Source organism: Apis mellifera, linkage group LG1 (assembly GCF_003254395.2).
Source record: "Apis mellifera strain DH4 linkage group LG1, Amel_HAv3.1, whole genome shotgun sequence".
NCBI lineage: Eukaryota > Metazoa > Arthropoda > Insecta > Hymenoptera > Apidae > Apis > Apis mellifera.
Window position 1 is genome coordinate 15617146 of NC_037638.1, and position 16736 is coordinate 15633881.

The 16736-nt window shown below is 27.4% G+C and overlaps 2 protein-coding genes across 3 annotated transcripts; one reads left to right on the forward strand and one right to left on the reverse strand.

Annotated features, from left to right (window-relative positions):
• The first annotated feature begins 65 nt into the window (after positions 1-65).
• LOC724587 (nucleotide exchange factor SIL1) lies at positions 66-2888 on the forward strand. Its single transcript, XM_001120484.5, has 4 exons — positions 66-417; positions 816-1093; positions 1164-1423; positions 1490-2888. Exons 1-4 carry the CDS (start codon positions 240-242, stop codon positions 2187-2189), a joined length of 1416 nt encoding a protein of 471 aa, XP_001120484.2. The 5' UTR covers positions 66-239; the 3' UTR covers positions 2190-2888.
• Positions 2583-16380, reverse strand: LOC410710 (zinc transporter ZIP13 homolog). 2 transcript variants are annotated; one of them, XM_006570810.3, is made up of 5 exons: positions 15115-16380; positions 6533-6643; positions 4962-5212; positions 4321-4882; positions 2583-4246 (listed from the first exon to the last, which is right to left on the reverse strand). In XM_006570810.3, exons 1-5 carry the CDS (start codon positions 15332-15334, stop codon positions 4071-4073), a joined length of 1320 nt encoding a protein of 439 aa, XP_006570873.1. In that variant the 5' UTR covers positions 15335-16380; the 3' UTR covers positions 2583-4070. The 2 variants fall into 2 exon arrangements, with proteins under 2 accessions (XP_006570873.1, XP_016768829.1); XM_016913340.2 differs by lacking the exon at positions 15115-16380 and adding an exon at positions 13202-13226.
• Positions 16381-16736: the final 356 nt, after the last annotated feature.

Consider the following 16736-nt stretch of genomic DNA (forward strand, 5'->3'; position numbering starts at 1 on the left):
GAATAACAATACGATTTAAATGAAAAATTTGGCAACGTTGTACTTAACGACTATTAGTCTATGTAAGCCCTGGTGGTAAGATATGAAACTAACATTGACATACTGACTGCATAAATATCGGACGCAACACGTGAATTATACTTAAATTGAATAATAGCACGATGAAAAAAGTTTATATAAATAAAATAATTTCTATAATATAGTTAATGAAAATTCTCTAAGAGATTTTTGATAATTTTATGAAAAATCATAATTGTATTTTGGGAGAAGTCCTCGGTCAATCACAGGAACTGATAAAAATGCAAGCCAATATGATTATTCTAACTTGTTTACTTTTGTTACCAACGATTTTTGGAGACATTGAAAAAAATGAAACAACATTTGTTCCAACTCGAGAATGGCAAACTGTGAAAAAAGGTAAGTAAATATTCATTTAATTTCGTTATACGTACGTTTTGGGACTACTTTTTTACGCAACTCATTGTGTGCTCTTCCTAAGACCACGTCAGTCAAATTTGACATCGCGGTTTTTTATAAGAAAATAAATCGTGATTTTTAAAGAGAAACCATTTTTCTTTTAAATTCATTAATTTTATAACAATTTTTACAAGAATGTAATATCTTTTATTATTTAAAATATATACAATATACTAAAATTTGATAAGTCATAAATTATATAGAGCAGTAACGTACATAAAATTTTATTTAAAGGTGCAAATAAATTTGTCATTTTGTTTTGACATTTTAATTACGTATTTATGTAAAATCCAATTTATTATTTTATTATTATTTTTTTTTTTTAAATTATTCACTAGGTACACCAATACCTGGAGGATTACATGTACGACATAATTTTCAAACTGGAGTAACAGAAGCTAAATTAATGGATTCTGAAGATGTTGAAGAAAAAGATTTAAGTGAAAATTTGAATAGTTCTAATATAAATTCTTTAACATTACATCCTGAAAAAGCAATTTTTGAAGAAAAAGATCCTACGGAAAAATCTAATTTGTTTCATCATCCAATTGAAGAATTGAAAGCTAGATTAAAAAAAATTAAACAAGATAGTGGAGAAAATATTCCAGAACTAGATGTAATTATTTTTAATTGTAATCAATATATAACTTAATCAATAAAAAATAATATTTCTAAATTATTTTTAGGATGAACATACACAACAAATAAAAAAAAAGTTTAAAGATTATGAAACTTTGAAAAAAGAATTTAAAGCGCTTGAAATAAATATTACAACTGATTCAGAACTGTTAAATAACTATTTTCAAAAGTTTCATGTTCATAAAAATGCAATTACCATGGGAACTTTAACAACTGCAGAAACAGAAGAAGTTTTGGATATTTTATATAATTTAGAATATCTACTTCATCAAATTGATAATGCTAAAGTTTTTGCTGATATGCAAGGGTATGTATTAATTTTTTTTTTTAATATTAAATTTGGATGATTTTTTTATAATTTTTTTAATTACAGTATGAGTAAAATTATATCTCCATGTCTGAATGGAACAAATAATGAAATAAAGGCCGAAGCTTTAAGACTTTTGGGTGCAGCTGTTCAATCTAATCCTAAAGTACAATTAAAAGCTCTGGAAAATGATTTTGTTCAAAAACTTTTACATATATTATCTACAAATAATAAAATGGAAATAAAATCAAGATGTCTCTTTGCTTTGAGTGCTTTAATAAGACAGTTTCCAGCAGCACAAAAAGTGTGGATTGATCACGGAGGAGTAGAAATATTTGGAAAAATTTTAATTGATGATCAGTTGCAAGTACAAATAAAAGTTATGAGATTAATTAATGATTTAATTATAGAGAGACAGAATTTAAATGAAATTACAGATGCTAATCAACAATTAAAAATAAAAGCATATGCAACTGCAGATATTGAAAAAAAATTATTAACATACGAATATTGTAATCATTTGAGCAATTTAATGATAGAAAGTTTTAAAGGTGAACATAGTGATCAATTGAGAACCGATAATTATGAATTTCTTGAAACTATTTCTGATAGCATGATTACAATTGCTCCTATTTGTATTGATCGGTTTAGAGAAAATAAAGATGAATTGCTTCCTATTATTCGGCATTTATTGAATTTCTATCAGAACTTGAATTTATTAATGGATAAACTTCAAACAACTGGAAATTCGCGTGACGAATTATAAATACAAAAAAGAAATGAAATTAAATGTGTGTAAAGACAGTATGATTATTTATTTTGCGTCGTGAAGTTATAATTGTACAAAGTTTTATGTGTAACGAAATTCTTTTGGCATAGATACTTTTAGAATATCAGTGGATATTCTACAAAAATCGTTACTAAATATAAATTTGGTAACATAGTTTTAAGTTGAATACAAATATAATGTATTATAAGATGAATGTATGTGTATATAGTCAAATTTGAAATTTTTCCTGTACATATAGTGCTAAGATATTTGAGTTCTTTATCTAATAAATTGAGAATGTTATATTTATTGTGTTTGGAAAAGATTATTTAATAAATTATTTTGTACCGTGTATCTTTATATTGTATAGAAATAAAAATAATTCCAAGATCTGTGTATATTAAATTATTATATTATATAGAATAAAATACTTTATTTACAAATAATAATGATTACATATGAACGATTTCCTCTCGTGTAGTCATAGTTTATAGAAAATATACTTGCCGAATCGTTTAAACTAGTCGCCGATTGAACTAGTTTCATACGTTCCGAATTTCTATTTACACGTGCTTAAAAAAGACACTCATCATCAAGTGTACCGTTGTGAAAGAATAATCCTTTAAGTACAAGGATTGCGTTTATTTTGCTCGGTATATAAAATCCTTAAATAATATATAAACTTACGGAGAATAAGATAGAATCTCCTTTGATTCGATCAATATCTGATCTAATTCGCGAACTCCTCTAAATATACTTGCCTTTAATTTCTCAAATTTTATTAAATACAGTGACGCTATATCTACATACCAATTTTACAGATTTTACATAATATTTGTTGCATATTGTTTCTGTTCTGATTTGATATACAAACTTTTATATATATATATATCTTTAAGAATATGTTTTTTTTTTTGTTGCTTTTATAATAAGATGATTGAGAATGCAATATATTATTTACAATACATTGTAGGAACATAAAATATACATTTGTTAGAATGCACGTATCGTATACAAATCGATACATGTATCCGAAAATACACTTATTTTTCTGTGCGTAATTTACAAAATTTTTTTGGAATTTCAAGATTTTTTTTTAACAGTAAACAAGGAAGCATAAACATTATGTACACGATGATCTGTTTTACAACATGAAAGTCAATACTGGTTTTACAGTAACGCCTAAATAACAAAGTTTAAGTGCAAAGTAAGTTGATATAGAAACGGAATGACGTTTTATGTAACATGTTTTCGATAGTTTACGGAGGAACATACGTATATTCGCGTATAAACTATGTCAAGTTTATAACAGTAATTCTTGATATAACAATATAATTTGATAATATCAAATTATTAATAAACAATTAAAGAATATAAAAATAATTCAGATTTCTTTTTAAATATTTTTTACTATTAAAAAAAAAAAAATATTATAAAACTATTGTAACTAATATTATTACTATTGTGATCAATATTCGAAGATGTAAATTATCGACATGAAAACGAAATGCAATTCCTAAAGAAAAGTTTTCTAAAGAGCAATTTAAACATAACAATTAGATAAAAATAGTAACTGCGTTCTGAATACGTAGATAATTATGAAGTTTCAAAACTAAACTCAGTACAAAAATTGAGTAATTTATACAGGAATTTGGTTAATCATTAACCGTCATTCCTCGTCTCTACCATTTTTCGGCGTAGATGCACCATGATTGAGCAATAAGTAATTACATGATAAAATTTTCTATGGCAAATTTGAATTATTTGTTCGTACACGTATCAAGAGACATTAATATAATAAAAAAAAAAATTATACTCGATACGTGACGAGTATACATCAACAAGTTTGCTAACTCTATTGCAAAAAGAAATAACTTATTAGTCGCAGAGAATTGTTAAAATTGCCATAACGATAATACCAAATACTAATGCGACTAATTGTTTCAAAGATTCTTTAGGACTAGTTTCTTTAAGCAGTTCAGGCAGAATGGTCACCATGCCGATATGTAGAAAACCACCCGCAGTGAAAGGTAATATCCAATTCGTTTTTGCTCCTAAAAAAAAAATCAATTAAAAACATTGAATACATATCGTTGCTTTTGAAGAATTTTAAAGAGACTCTACTTACCAACTTCGCTACCAGAAAAAAATACGGCTGACATGGCCCCAAAAATACCACCACTAGCAGTAAGAAGCTGCGCCCGCGCAGCATCCCATTTGTTGAATCCACTGCGTAATAGAATCGCAAAATCGCCGATCTCGTGTGGAATCTCATGTATGAGAATAGCAAACGTAGTGAGAACACCTAAACGAAAAGATACAAGGAAAGAACCACCCACGGCCAATCCATGAGTAAAATTATCTATAATATTGGCTATCAAATTAAGGTAGCCTGTTATATGTTTCGGCTTTTCCTTCTTAACAGTCTGTTTATCGTCAGTTCCAACGTTGTCTGGATTATCTTTCTTAGAGCAATCTTTTAACAGATCAGTCGAAAAACCATTAGTTTTTGCAAGTTTCTTCAAACAATCTTTTGCTTCGTCTAATGGCAAACCTTTCAGAGTATTTGATAGTTTGTCACACATTAATATTGGCTTGATGCCATTGCTAACAAAGCCATTCTTGTGTACATCTTTGTAACCGTTTGGCAATTGAGAGTATCCGTTCTTCTTTTCCAAGAAGGGCTGTACCTAATAATAATAATACAAGATAAGTATATCATATTTTGTGGATGATTTCAATCATTTTTATTAGAATCAAAGAAATTACCTCATTAATAATTTTAGAAAAGTCATTGGTAAATTGTTTTGAGAAACCATTCTTCGAGTTACTTTCGATCAAATTGATACAATTGTTATTCTCTATTTTCTTTTCACTTTCATCACTAATTTTATCGGCCAGATTATTCGCAGAAGTATCTTCGCTTTCAACTTCTTGCTCGAAGGCAAATAGCTTTTCCACTATAACGAATATCAAAAACCCTCCTAGTATCCACAGACCAGGAGTCGGATGATCCGTTGCTGAAACAAAAATAACATTGTGATCGAAAAGGCATAATTCACGGATCTATGTACAATTTTAAACTGGAACGGAACGAGCATTCTGGTCATCTATAAAAATAGAGTACGACAAAAGTGAGTGAGAAATTGTAGGTGGATTAGGAATGAACCAGTTTAATTTAGGAGAGGGCAGTTGGGCAATTGAAATCTGCAACTGAAGTACAATAGGGTTTCAGAACATCGTTTGAACCGTTCACAAAGCAGTCGACGGAGGTGAAGGATCGCCTCGAGTCACGCTTAGCATAGAGCATCTAACATGATGAATTATAGCCTGAAGCTTAAATGGTGTTATTGCAATTTAGATATATAGTTTCCGATTGAAAAGAAAATTCATATTATAGTTACGTATTCAATACGAGTCGTGCACGATAAAATCGAAAAATACAACAATAATAAATGTTGAAAAACTTATCAAGGCAAAAATAATAAAAGCTGTTAACTGAAATGTATCTTGCACACTTGGAACGACGTTTTTTAACGATATAGAGAGAGAGAGAGAGAGGAAGAGAGATTGGTCACGTTTCCTTCATGAATAAGAAGATATTGTGACGATCGATTGATCCATTTGACATTCTCAATCTTTAACATTCTTGCATACACAAAGTCTTTCTCGAAACTCATTTGTCCTTCGGTTCTAACTGTCGCACGAATAAGCACGAAGATCTCTTCGAGTCGCTTCACTCAAGATGTATAACTTTTTGATATCTTTCACATAACCATGTGACCTTTTGCACACTTTATAGTTCAATAAGTTATTGTATTCGTTACGTAATGTTTAGTCAATAACATGTCAAGTATTCTTAAATTAGAAACAGCTTTAGAAACGTTAGTTCTTACGTTCATAATTTCTAAGAGATCATCATAATTTTTATCACGACTAAGAAACATATTTGACGAGATATTCGGAAAGGTTGTTTAGCTTGAAAGGAATACACAGTTCAATGCAATTTTCTTCAAATCTTGAAATAATAATAAACGTGATAGCTATTTAACAATTATCGTGCGTAACAATTTTTAAACTTCTCTAAAGTCTGAAAAGAAATTTAAAGTTTGTTCATGTAGATATCGCAGTTAACTCGTCCGTTATCATATGTGATTCATATTCCAATGAATCGCGTAACGCCTCCGTTGCCATTCTATGCCACGATATTGCAAACAAGGACGAGCTACCAGTTGATAATAATTTATTGCCGGCTCTTTGCTTCTCTCGATTCTTTCCATCCGCGTTATTTAAATACAACAATCTTGTTTTCAACGATTCTCGTTTAGCATTTTCATTACCTTTGTTCAGAGACCCGGTCTTCCATGCTTCTGGCAACAAATGCAAAAAGATATCGCCCAGAAGACCACCAACTGCAAAGCTCAGTAATATTTTCAGCGTACCAGAGCTATCTGTAACAGAAATAATCATCAAATTCTTTAAAAAAAAATGATCGATAATATAAATTGGAGAAATTTAATTAAATAGAAATAGAGCAATGGATTATTAATATCCATTTTGTGAATTTTGTGCTGTAAAAATTTATGAAATTGCAGATAGAATCAAACACGAGCAAATTGATTATATGTTTCACTGCACTAAAAAGCGTAGGAAGTTTATAATTTAACACGTTAAAGATGTTCTAGAAAATTGTTCTGGACCTCGTCCTACGCGTACGCACGCGCACGCATTCATGCGTGCAAGTATGAAAAACGTGGGTGATTTTTCCTGCGGAGAGCTGATAAGAGTTAAACACACGGAACATTGATTCTTTTTGAAACGAATAACCTAATCCTTATTCCCTTTCCTTTAAAAGATATTGAAAGAAGAGCGAATTCAACAAGAAAGCATGCGATTATAAAATAAATATTGTTAATCCCTTCGTGGAAAAATGAAGCTGATCTGAATTTCCGATCCGAGAAAAGCTCATAAATATCGATTGAAATTTATCTAAACATTATCTATAAACGTAGGATATATCATTCGTTTAATTAAACGATATCTCGTTTTACTGACCAATTATATGTACGTATATATTCCGTATTTGTGTTAGTAGAAAGCGCGTCGAAAAAATTGTGTCGGATTGTACTCGAGTCTTCCTTTCTGTCTGTAATTCGCGATCCAATCTTATTACGTTGACGATTACGTAAAACTTGCTATCTTTGCTCCTAAAAAGGACGAATCGAATTTTATTATACTATGTGTACAGTATATTATGTGTACAGTATGTTATCTCGACGATTAATCTCAAGTAATTTCGAATAGAATTCTTGTATGTAATACGGATTACAGTTATCGATCTTAAAATCTCGCTATCGTCTAATCACGTAATTTTTATTAAATATTGAACGAGAGAAAAATAGACAAGATAATCACGATTGTCTCGATCTTTAAAAGAAAGATAATTTTAAATTTTCTTCCATGCTCTACTTTTTTATCAAATATTTGCAAAATATTCATATTTCGATGATTTTACTTTAAAACTTTATATGCAGTTATATATTTGTTGCAATGAAATGGAAGAGAAAGTAAGGAGAAAAGAATTTCTGGAGGAGGATAATAATAACAACGGACAAGTCTGTATTCATAACGGTCAATGTACTCTTAATTAATTTTTCTACACCGCGGAGGAACAATCTACATTATTATGATGTTAATTATTTTATATACGATAAATACATCTGCTTGTTTCGAGTCATTTAAGCTCTTTAACGAATGATTCCTTGTGGAATTTCTTTTTTTTATTATTGCTAATTACGTATTTATTAAAAATCCAATTATTATTTAATCACTAAATAATATGTAATATCTACATCTGTATTATTCAAATTGAAAATTTAAATTGAAAATTGTGTTAAGATGTTAATAAACATTATTAAACACGTATTAAGACTAAACGATTAAAAGTTAATTGGAGTAGAACAATATCAATTTTTTTCTTTATCTAAGTTGTATAAATAATCTCAAGAGTTCAGACTCATTCTCTCTAACGATATACAAACTCTACTTTTGAATAATGTAATAAATATATGTACATTTCTTTTATTAATATTGTGAACTTTGCGCTGATTTCATAATCGATATAACATTCAATAAGTTTTACGTCTCTTTGATTTTAAAATGTTTATATGTCTTGCATATAAGTCTTATAAGCAATACTTTAAAAAATTAAACATTAAAAATTAACATTGACGCTTCGTTATGAAATTAAATATTTGTTATTTTCCCGACGATCGAGAAAAAAAATCGTGAAATACATTTTTAATCGCTATGATTAAAATCGTGAAAGTGTTGACACCAGTTTTACAAATCGACGACAAAAACAATAAATTATAAACAGTAAAATCAACGATGACACACAACCACGATAATGGAAAAACCATTTTACATTGGTGATAATTAAAAGGTCATGTCTAATCAATTGAATTTGCATTTTTTTTTAAATATTGAACGTGATGTTCGAATATTTTTTTTCTCAAATTTAAAATTAACGAAATTAAGAATATTCTTCGAGGAACAAGCTTTTGATCTGAAATTTTAAATTTTCTCGGAGTCGTACTTTTTAAAAAATCAATGAGCGAGATATTTCGAGAACTATCGCACGAATTAATTTAAAATTTTACAAGTTTTGCTTTAAAAACGTTTTTTATCAAAAAAAGATAAAATTAGAAGAACGAAAGCTTGCTTTTTTACTTTGAACGAATGTCATTTTAGCTAAAAAAAAAAATATAATATTTCTCATTCATCTAGATCATCAGATAAAATCAATATTAATAAATTATAAATTTTTAGACGATTCGATTTGAAAAATCGTATTTTGAAAGATTCTGAAAGAAAAGCTATTTATTCATTGCTTTGATATTTCACAATAAAAAATATATTTAAAAAAATACACGTATTTTTAGATAAAAAATTAGTTATAAAAAAAGGAATTTCTTCAAAAAACAAATATTATTAAAATATTTGCTTTTTCGTCTTGTATATGAATAGGCATGATCTCTTGAATCTTTTAACGGTGTCGAGTTACGTGAGCTCGTTTCGCAGGTTAGATTATGCAATTCGCATAATATTATAATAGAGTTTAAACTTTCACTCAAAAATTGTGTATAAAAGGATAAAATAATACTTTAACCATTAATTTTACGCGATTAAAGAATAAGAATTTTCTATCATAATCGAGTATCATAAAGAAATCGATATTGAAATAGCATTCGAGAAGATCATGATTGCAAAATTCCCTGCAATATAAGTTTCTTGAGCTACAGTAATCTAATTTTAAACATTCGATAAAAAATACATCAAAGAGCACGAACTGCAAATATCAATTTCTATTTCCCCTCTATTTATAATTTTCTTCTATTTCTAGAAGATGATCTTCTGTGAGTAATTAAAAAAAGACGTTTTATATGTAAGAGACAATACCCAGAAAAGAAATATAAAATGTGAAATGAAAAAAAAAAAAAATAAGTTGACGTATGTCGAAATGATAAATTCGCATTACGATTCGGAATTTTGGAATTCGTTATACGATAATGTATATTAATAAATATTGGAATGTATTCATTCGATTAAAACTCAAATAAAAATTTTTTACTTCTATTCTTCTATTTATATCTTTCACGCTAATCAAAATCATTCATCAAAGCGTATGTATCTCGATTTATTATTCCAATAAAGAATTCCTAGAATCGTTTGACTCTTAATAATTCTATGATGAAATCTAAAAACAACATTGCAAAGTTAAGTTTTAATTTCTTACTCGCTGTATATATTTATTTAGAGAAGTTGTATAAATTAAAATATCGATTGTGATTTTATGAATATATAAATATTAATTTAAATTTGAAGCAGAAAGTGCAGAAAAGAAAAAATTACAATAATTAGAATTAATATTTACGAATAAATAACAATTATCTTACTGAGCCAAGCGGGATTAAAATGATCCTGTGAAAAATGCTATTGAAAAAAATCAATATATAGATATTTTACAGAATTCAGTATAATAGTAGAGAATAGTAGCTGGAATTACAATATCGCTCAAAGTTATCAACTAATTTGATACCGTATCGAATAATACAATATCAATCTTATTTATTGTGTCTTATTTATTTTTTATCGGATATATCATTTTTTCATCGATAATTACGGAAGATAAACGACAGATTTTTCACGATTTTTAATTTCAAAAAAAAAAAAAAAATACCATTCCATTAAAATTACGGAAAATCGTGATCGAGGATTATTAATATTAATAACATTGTTCTCTGAACAATGTGACAAAATACCTGGCGATTATAACAAATCTACTGCAATTATCCTTGCATAATTATAATAAAATAAATGTTATTCAAATATTGCTGATAACTAAAATAAATATTCAAATATTTATTTTATTCGAGAGAATAATACGAGAGAATCTACAAGAATAAACAAGTTGATACATATATTAAAAATAATATAATTGTGATAAATGTATAGAAAAAAAAACGATAACAGGCCACGAGTCTGGAAATAGTATTAAAGCGCTCGTTAAATTGCAACTCTAATTGTCCAACGAATCGTTTAAGAACGCAATTTCTTAATTATCATCGATAAAAATGACTAACAAGATAACAAGTGCGTACGTATTTTAAAGTCAATGGGAAAATAAAGAAAATAAAGGAAAAATAAATTTGATAATCACGTTCTCGCTTTGAATTAAGAAATATTGAAATATTGAATAAAGGAATTCATCTTGGCGTCGTTTGAACACGTACACGTGTAAAATATGTATATATATATATATATATATTAGGAACGTAATATATTCGCGTACTTCTAAAATAGGAAGATCGATCGAACGGTGTATCGAAAGCATTTAAAGAAATTAAGCATTATAGCTAACAAAATTATTCATTGGAAGGACGATGTGTCATTTAAAGGGCGATCGTGATCGGATCGAACGAAAAGAAATGGAGGACACATCTGTGAATGCAATTCGTGGGTAGAGCCGCTCGATAATAGATTCATTCCAGAACAGTCGTTCCCTCGGTTAAAACGGGGGAAGTGTCGTTTCGTGTGCCATCCGTGCAATGATTTCCAGATTTGTCCTTAACAATCTTTTCATTCTTGTATGAATTAATCGCCGACATGGAAAGCTAGCATAGATAATGTTACTGAATTTTTTGTTACGTAAATTTCAATTGTTTTTACTAACAAGATCAAAATAATGAATTTTTTAAAATCATTTTTGTAAACGATTTACAGTAATTGATAAAATTAAAATAATGACCAATGGCAATATAAAGAATTGTTTCTGTAACAGGATCCGTGTAGTAGAAAGGCTATACAAGATATATAAAATCGAAGGATCGAGAAGATACATGTAAACGAGAATGTAGTCCGATCGAATAGTAGAAAATTGGTTTACAGAATTTTGCATTATTTACATTTTCGTAATATAAATAAGACGCTTTTCTTAATCTTTGTTATATATTTGATAAAACAAAAAAGAAAAATATAAATAACTCTTCGCAAATTCTGGTGACCATATGTAACGATTAAATTGATCAATAAGCAAATATATAATTTATATGTCACAATGAAATATTAAAAAAGAAATATTAAGAAAGAAGAAAAAAAATTCATTAAGATTTAAAAAATTAATAAACAAATATTACTAGAAACTGGTAAATAAATTCAATTCTACTACTAGTTTATAATTTAAACTACTTACTTTAAATAATTCAACAATTATCGATTATTTTACACACGTAAATTTTATCTGGGAATCGTGTCACGTTAAAGAACTATTGATGAAAGAATAAAAGTAAAAATTACTTCAAGAATATCATTTAGGAGTTTTCATTGGAAAAATATGTAGCGAATGCGCAGTAGCGTATCGATTTATTTTCACAGTTTCCCTCCTTTGCGTCCAGGTGTAATCAAAGGTGTTGGTGAAAGCCAGCTGCAACAGATGCTTCGTTCCTTCTCCAATGAGAGATTCTGGGATACCCTTCGTAACCCAAGGGTCCTTTGGAATCTTATGTAACTAGTTTCGATAGAGAAATGAATAGACGCGCATATATGTGCACGCGTGTGAAGGCCAACAAGCCTATTCTAAAAGAGAAGTTAACGAACTGAGACGATAGAAAAATTTTCAAACTTGCCTATAGGAATAATTCAATGATGATATCTTTATGCAAAGAAGAAATACATTTGGAAAAAGTATGAAAGAATAATGAATAAAACTGTGTTAATATTTAGTTGACATACTTTCTAATTTCAACATATAATTTCAACTAATTTCAACATAATGTTCAAAAAGAAGAAACATTAGAATTATTTGAAAGACATATGCATTAACTACTACGTGTCCTTGAATTCTTCTTACTGATTAAAACAATGTTATACGCATTCGTATACATATATACATATATATATATATGTGTGTCTCACAAAGGAATTGGAAAATTCATTCGTATTCTCCACTGTGCTAACAGGTTCCATGACCTTCGTATTATATTATGTGCCATAGCGTTATTTACACACGTAAACTCTATACATTTCTCGTTCACACGATTCAAGTGTTATTACTCATGTTATTATTTATGCCACAATTCGACATTTTAATTCGAAACACGCCTTTAGCCGATTTTTCGAGAATTTAAAAACAAGATTTCTCTCTTTCCATCCTATTCTTTCTCTTTCTCTTATTGAAAATAAAATAATAATACTCGGAAGAGAGATTTCACAACTTAATCATTTTAAAATAATCTTTTATATTTAAAAATTAAAAAGTTAAAAATAAATTAAAAAGTAAAAAAGAAAAATATTAAATTAAAGAAAGTTCATATTTTTTCTATTCTTATCTTTCTCGCCTTAAAAAATGATGTGTATAAATATGTAAAAAAAATTACATTTAAAAACAGGTTTTTTTATAATTTCATTGTTGAAATATGCGTACTTAGATGCAAGTTTTACGACCTTACCTGCTTGCATTGGCGTGGAACAAGCAACTTCGCACAACACAGACCATGGATTCTATTAATACATTTCATACATAAGAATGCAATGAATATTATCTCTATTGTGCTTGCATTTTTTCGAAATTTTATCTTATATCATGTTACAATTAAACAAAATTATAAATATGAATGTTGATTGAACAACTTATCGTTTGTTGTAAAGATTACAATTAATTTTCAAATGTTAGAACGAAATAATCTAAGACAAGTAATCTCTTTAAAATTTAAAATGATTTAAAAATTAAGAAGAAAAACAGTTCTTGAAAACATTTTTCATTTTTCATTGATACAATTAAAACAAATAGAAATATTTTGATTAATAAATATGTATATCTATTTCGTAGAAAAATTACGTTTCGGAGAAGACGAAATACGAAGCGACATAGCAAATAATATGCGCAGCATATCTTTTCTTGTGATTGAACGATTTATTTTGAACATTCAAAAGAACTAATGTAATAATACATCATTATTTTTATCTCGTCTACTATTATTATAAGAAAATTTCGTGTATATCAAAATTATATGATTTTTTCTAAATAAAAAAAAAAAAAAAAAAAAAAGAAAATATAAGCAAACGCTATTTGAGATAACGTGCCAATGTTAACTTCCAAAAATTCACATATTTTTCTTTAGAAACAGACAAAACAAAACAATTATCTTTGTATATTTTAAAAAATAATTTCATAAAAGTTGACAAAAAATAGTATAAAAATAAAAATATATTTTGATTGTAACTATTTTTCTTCTTTTTCGAATTCGATTTATTTCGATCGATATAATTTTCAATTAAATTACGCGAAATGATTTTCTATATACAATAATCACATTGATACATTGACACATTGATACATTGATAATTAGATCAATGTTATATTTATGTTTATATTTGTTAAAAATATAAATAATGTTTTAAAATATTGAAATACAATATTATGATGTTTTTAAGAATTTATCGTTTGTTTATTATTTTTAAAATCATTTCACTTAAAATAATTGGATATGTCAAAAAGTATTAAAAAAATTGTAAAATTATTTGTAATTTTACAATTTCTGTATGAATATTCATATTAAAAATATTTGTTTATCTTTTATATCTCGAATGCAATTCATGTTCTTATCAAATATTTGCAAATAATAGCATTAAATAATTAAATTACATGAAATTATATTTAACAAGAAAAGAAAAATTAATTAACGTATAAAGATAAGTATTTATTCATTTTTTAGGCCTTATTTTATATTTATCATAAAGAAACATATAGTCTCATGTGATAATTAATTATCAATGCATACTATTTAAGATACTAGATGCACATATATATATATTTTTTTATCTTTTTATTGCAATTCAGGAAAAATTAAAAAATAATTTTATAAAATATCATTAATAAAGTATTAACTTGATTAATTAAATAAATAAATTATTAATAATTTAATCTATCAACAAATAAGATATGATTAGATTTAATTATAAAATTAAATTAATTAATATCGAAGTTTTTTATTGTAAAACTTTATTTATATTGCATAAATCCAGACGCATATGCTATTTGCAAATTTTTTTAAAGACATTTGTATTTAAAATTTTTAAAAATCAAAGAAGCAACTCCCATTAATCATAGATATATCGTAAGTAACAAAATCAACTCATTGGTACAGATCATCTGTACTAACCTATGTGAAGCTATTTCCCGCGTGCGCATTTAAATGTACACATAACCTCCCTTAGCGATTGTCAGAATCCCCCGTAGTAGAAAAACACTATGATTCCATGTGAATCATTGTAGGCTCATGCTGACTAAAGAAAATAACATGACAACGAAGGAAAAGAGAATCTTTAGGTATTAATAAAAAAAATATATTGATTATATTACCTCCAGTTTTTATATCAGCACCTTCTTCTATGGGGATGACCAAAAGTGGAAAAATACCAGTTAATCCAATCATAGTACTTCCAAGTAAAGAAAACAACCATGTATAATCGAAATATTCTACTGTAGTTTGCCATGGTATCCACATTTCTTGTGTAATCATTTCATACAGAAATCCGGTCGAGTCGGTACAATTCTGTTGTATACACATGTTTGCCGCCATGTTTATGTCGTGAATCAAATATTTCGTTTGTCAAAATTCTTTAAATTTTATTGATCTTTTTAATTCTTTAGTTCTGTCTTAATTACTTGATTCAAAATCGTTGTAAACGAAATGTAACAAACAAATCACAATAAATTTTCTTTATAGTTTGTTTATTCAAAAATAACCTCTCTCAATAATACTTTTAAGAAAATAATTATATTTTTACACTGATTAATAGTCAATAAATAACACTAATGAATATAAAATCTTTCAAACAATGAAATTTCTTTGAGAAGAAAATTTATCAAGAAAATAACTACAAGATTTTGTCGAGACAACGACTACCAAGCGCCCGACTAGCCTACACTGAGGACTGAGTACGGACGCTACAAATCAGGAGGTCGCCGCCTCTACTACCGTCGTCGATCTTGTCGATCAAATCAAGCCTTCTGCTATTTTCCGCCGCAATGCGGGGGATAAGAACTGTCAATGATAAATATCAGGATGATTGTTTATGTATTTCACTCTTAGAAGATCTCACTGTTTCTTGCGTTTTTTTCTTTTATTTTGATTTTCTTTTTTCACTGTATAACTCTTTTCGCTTATTTAATTCGTATTTTTCGTTATAATATTTCATACCACCGAAATAATGATAGAAAAACAAAATAAAGTTCTTAAAATATTGCCAGAAAAAAAAAATTCGTCTTTTTGTATTTTTGTAATTCTGTTTTTTCTATATTTTTAATGAAAATATTTTGAATTTTAGAAGAATTTGTATAATCACTGACGAAATGGAATAATCACTTTTACCGCCACTACTGATAAACACGATTACACAACGACACACAATATATATGTTTTCAGTTCGTATATTTTTGGTTATGTTACTTCGAATTTGTGGTGTAAGAACACAATAAACGTGTCATACCACTTCTAATTTACAATTAGAATTGCAATATTGTTACTCTATTTTGTTTTATATTTATCTTGTTTTATTAATTAACAAACAATATATAATAGCACCCATTCGTCACAATGTTCAACAGCTAATGCGTATTATAACGAAGGCAATCCTTTTTATAGCTACTGAAGCGCTCCACCAAGTCACTATATATACTAAAACAGAGATGGACAATATATTTGCTTTGAGTAAGACAGAAAAATAAAGGAATAAAAGAATAAAAAAGGAAAAATAGAAAAAAACAAGAGACACAAATTTAATGCAAATCAATAACAAAAGGACTAATTATATTTTAATTAAAATAAAAGTCAATATTTAAAAAAATATTAATTATATAAAAAAAAGAAAATTCATTTTCAACATTATTGAATATTGAAATCGATAGAGGCGCTGCTGTGCTTCTTTGCTAATCTTTATATATACATATATTTAAATTTAATATAAAATAAATCAAAATAT

Excerpts from the sequence above, each read along its gene's own strand:
- LOC724587 (XM_001120484.5), top strand. The coding sequence starts at position 240 with ATGAAAAATCATAATTGTATTTTGGGAGAAGTCCTCGGTCAATCACAG. Across the intron at positions 418-815 it reads ATGGCAAACTGTGAAAAAAG|GTACACCAATACCTGGAGGA; the intron begins GTAAGTAAATAT and ends ATTATTCACTAG. Across the intron at positions 1,094-1,163 it reads AAAATATTCCAGAACTAGAT|GATGAACATACACAACAAAT; the intron begins GTAATTATTTTT and ends AATTATTTTTAG.
- LOC410710 (XM_006570810.3), bottom strand. The coding sequence starts at position 15,334 with ATGGCGGCAAACATGTGTATACAACAGAATTGTACCGACTCGACCGGA. Across the intron at positions 6,644-15,114 it reads TGCTGATATAAAAACTGGAG|ATAGCTCTGGTACGCTGAAA; the intron begins GTAATATAATCA and ends TTTCTGTTACAG. Across the intron at positions 4,883-4,961 it reads TTTCTAAAATTATTAATGAG|GTACAGCCCTTCTTGGAAAA; the intron begins GTAATTTCTTTG and ends TATTATTATTAG.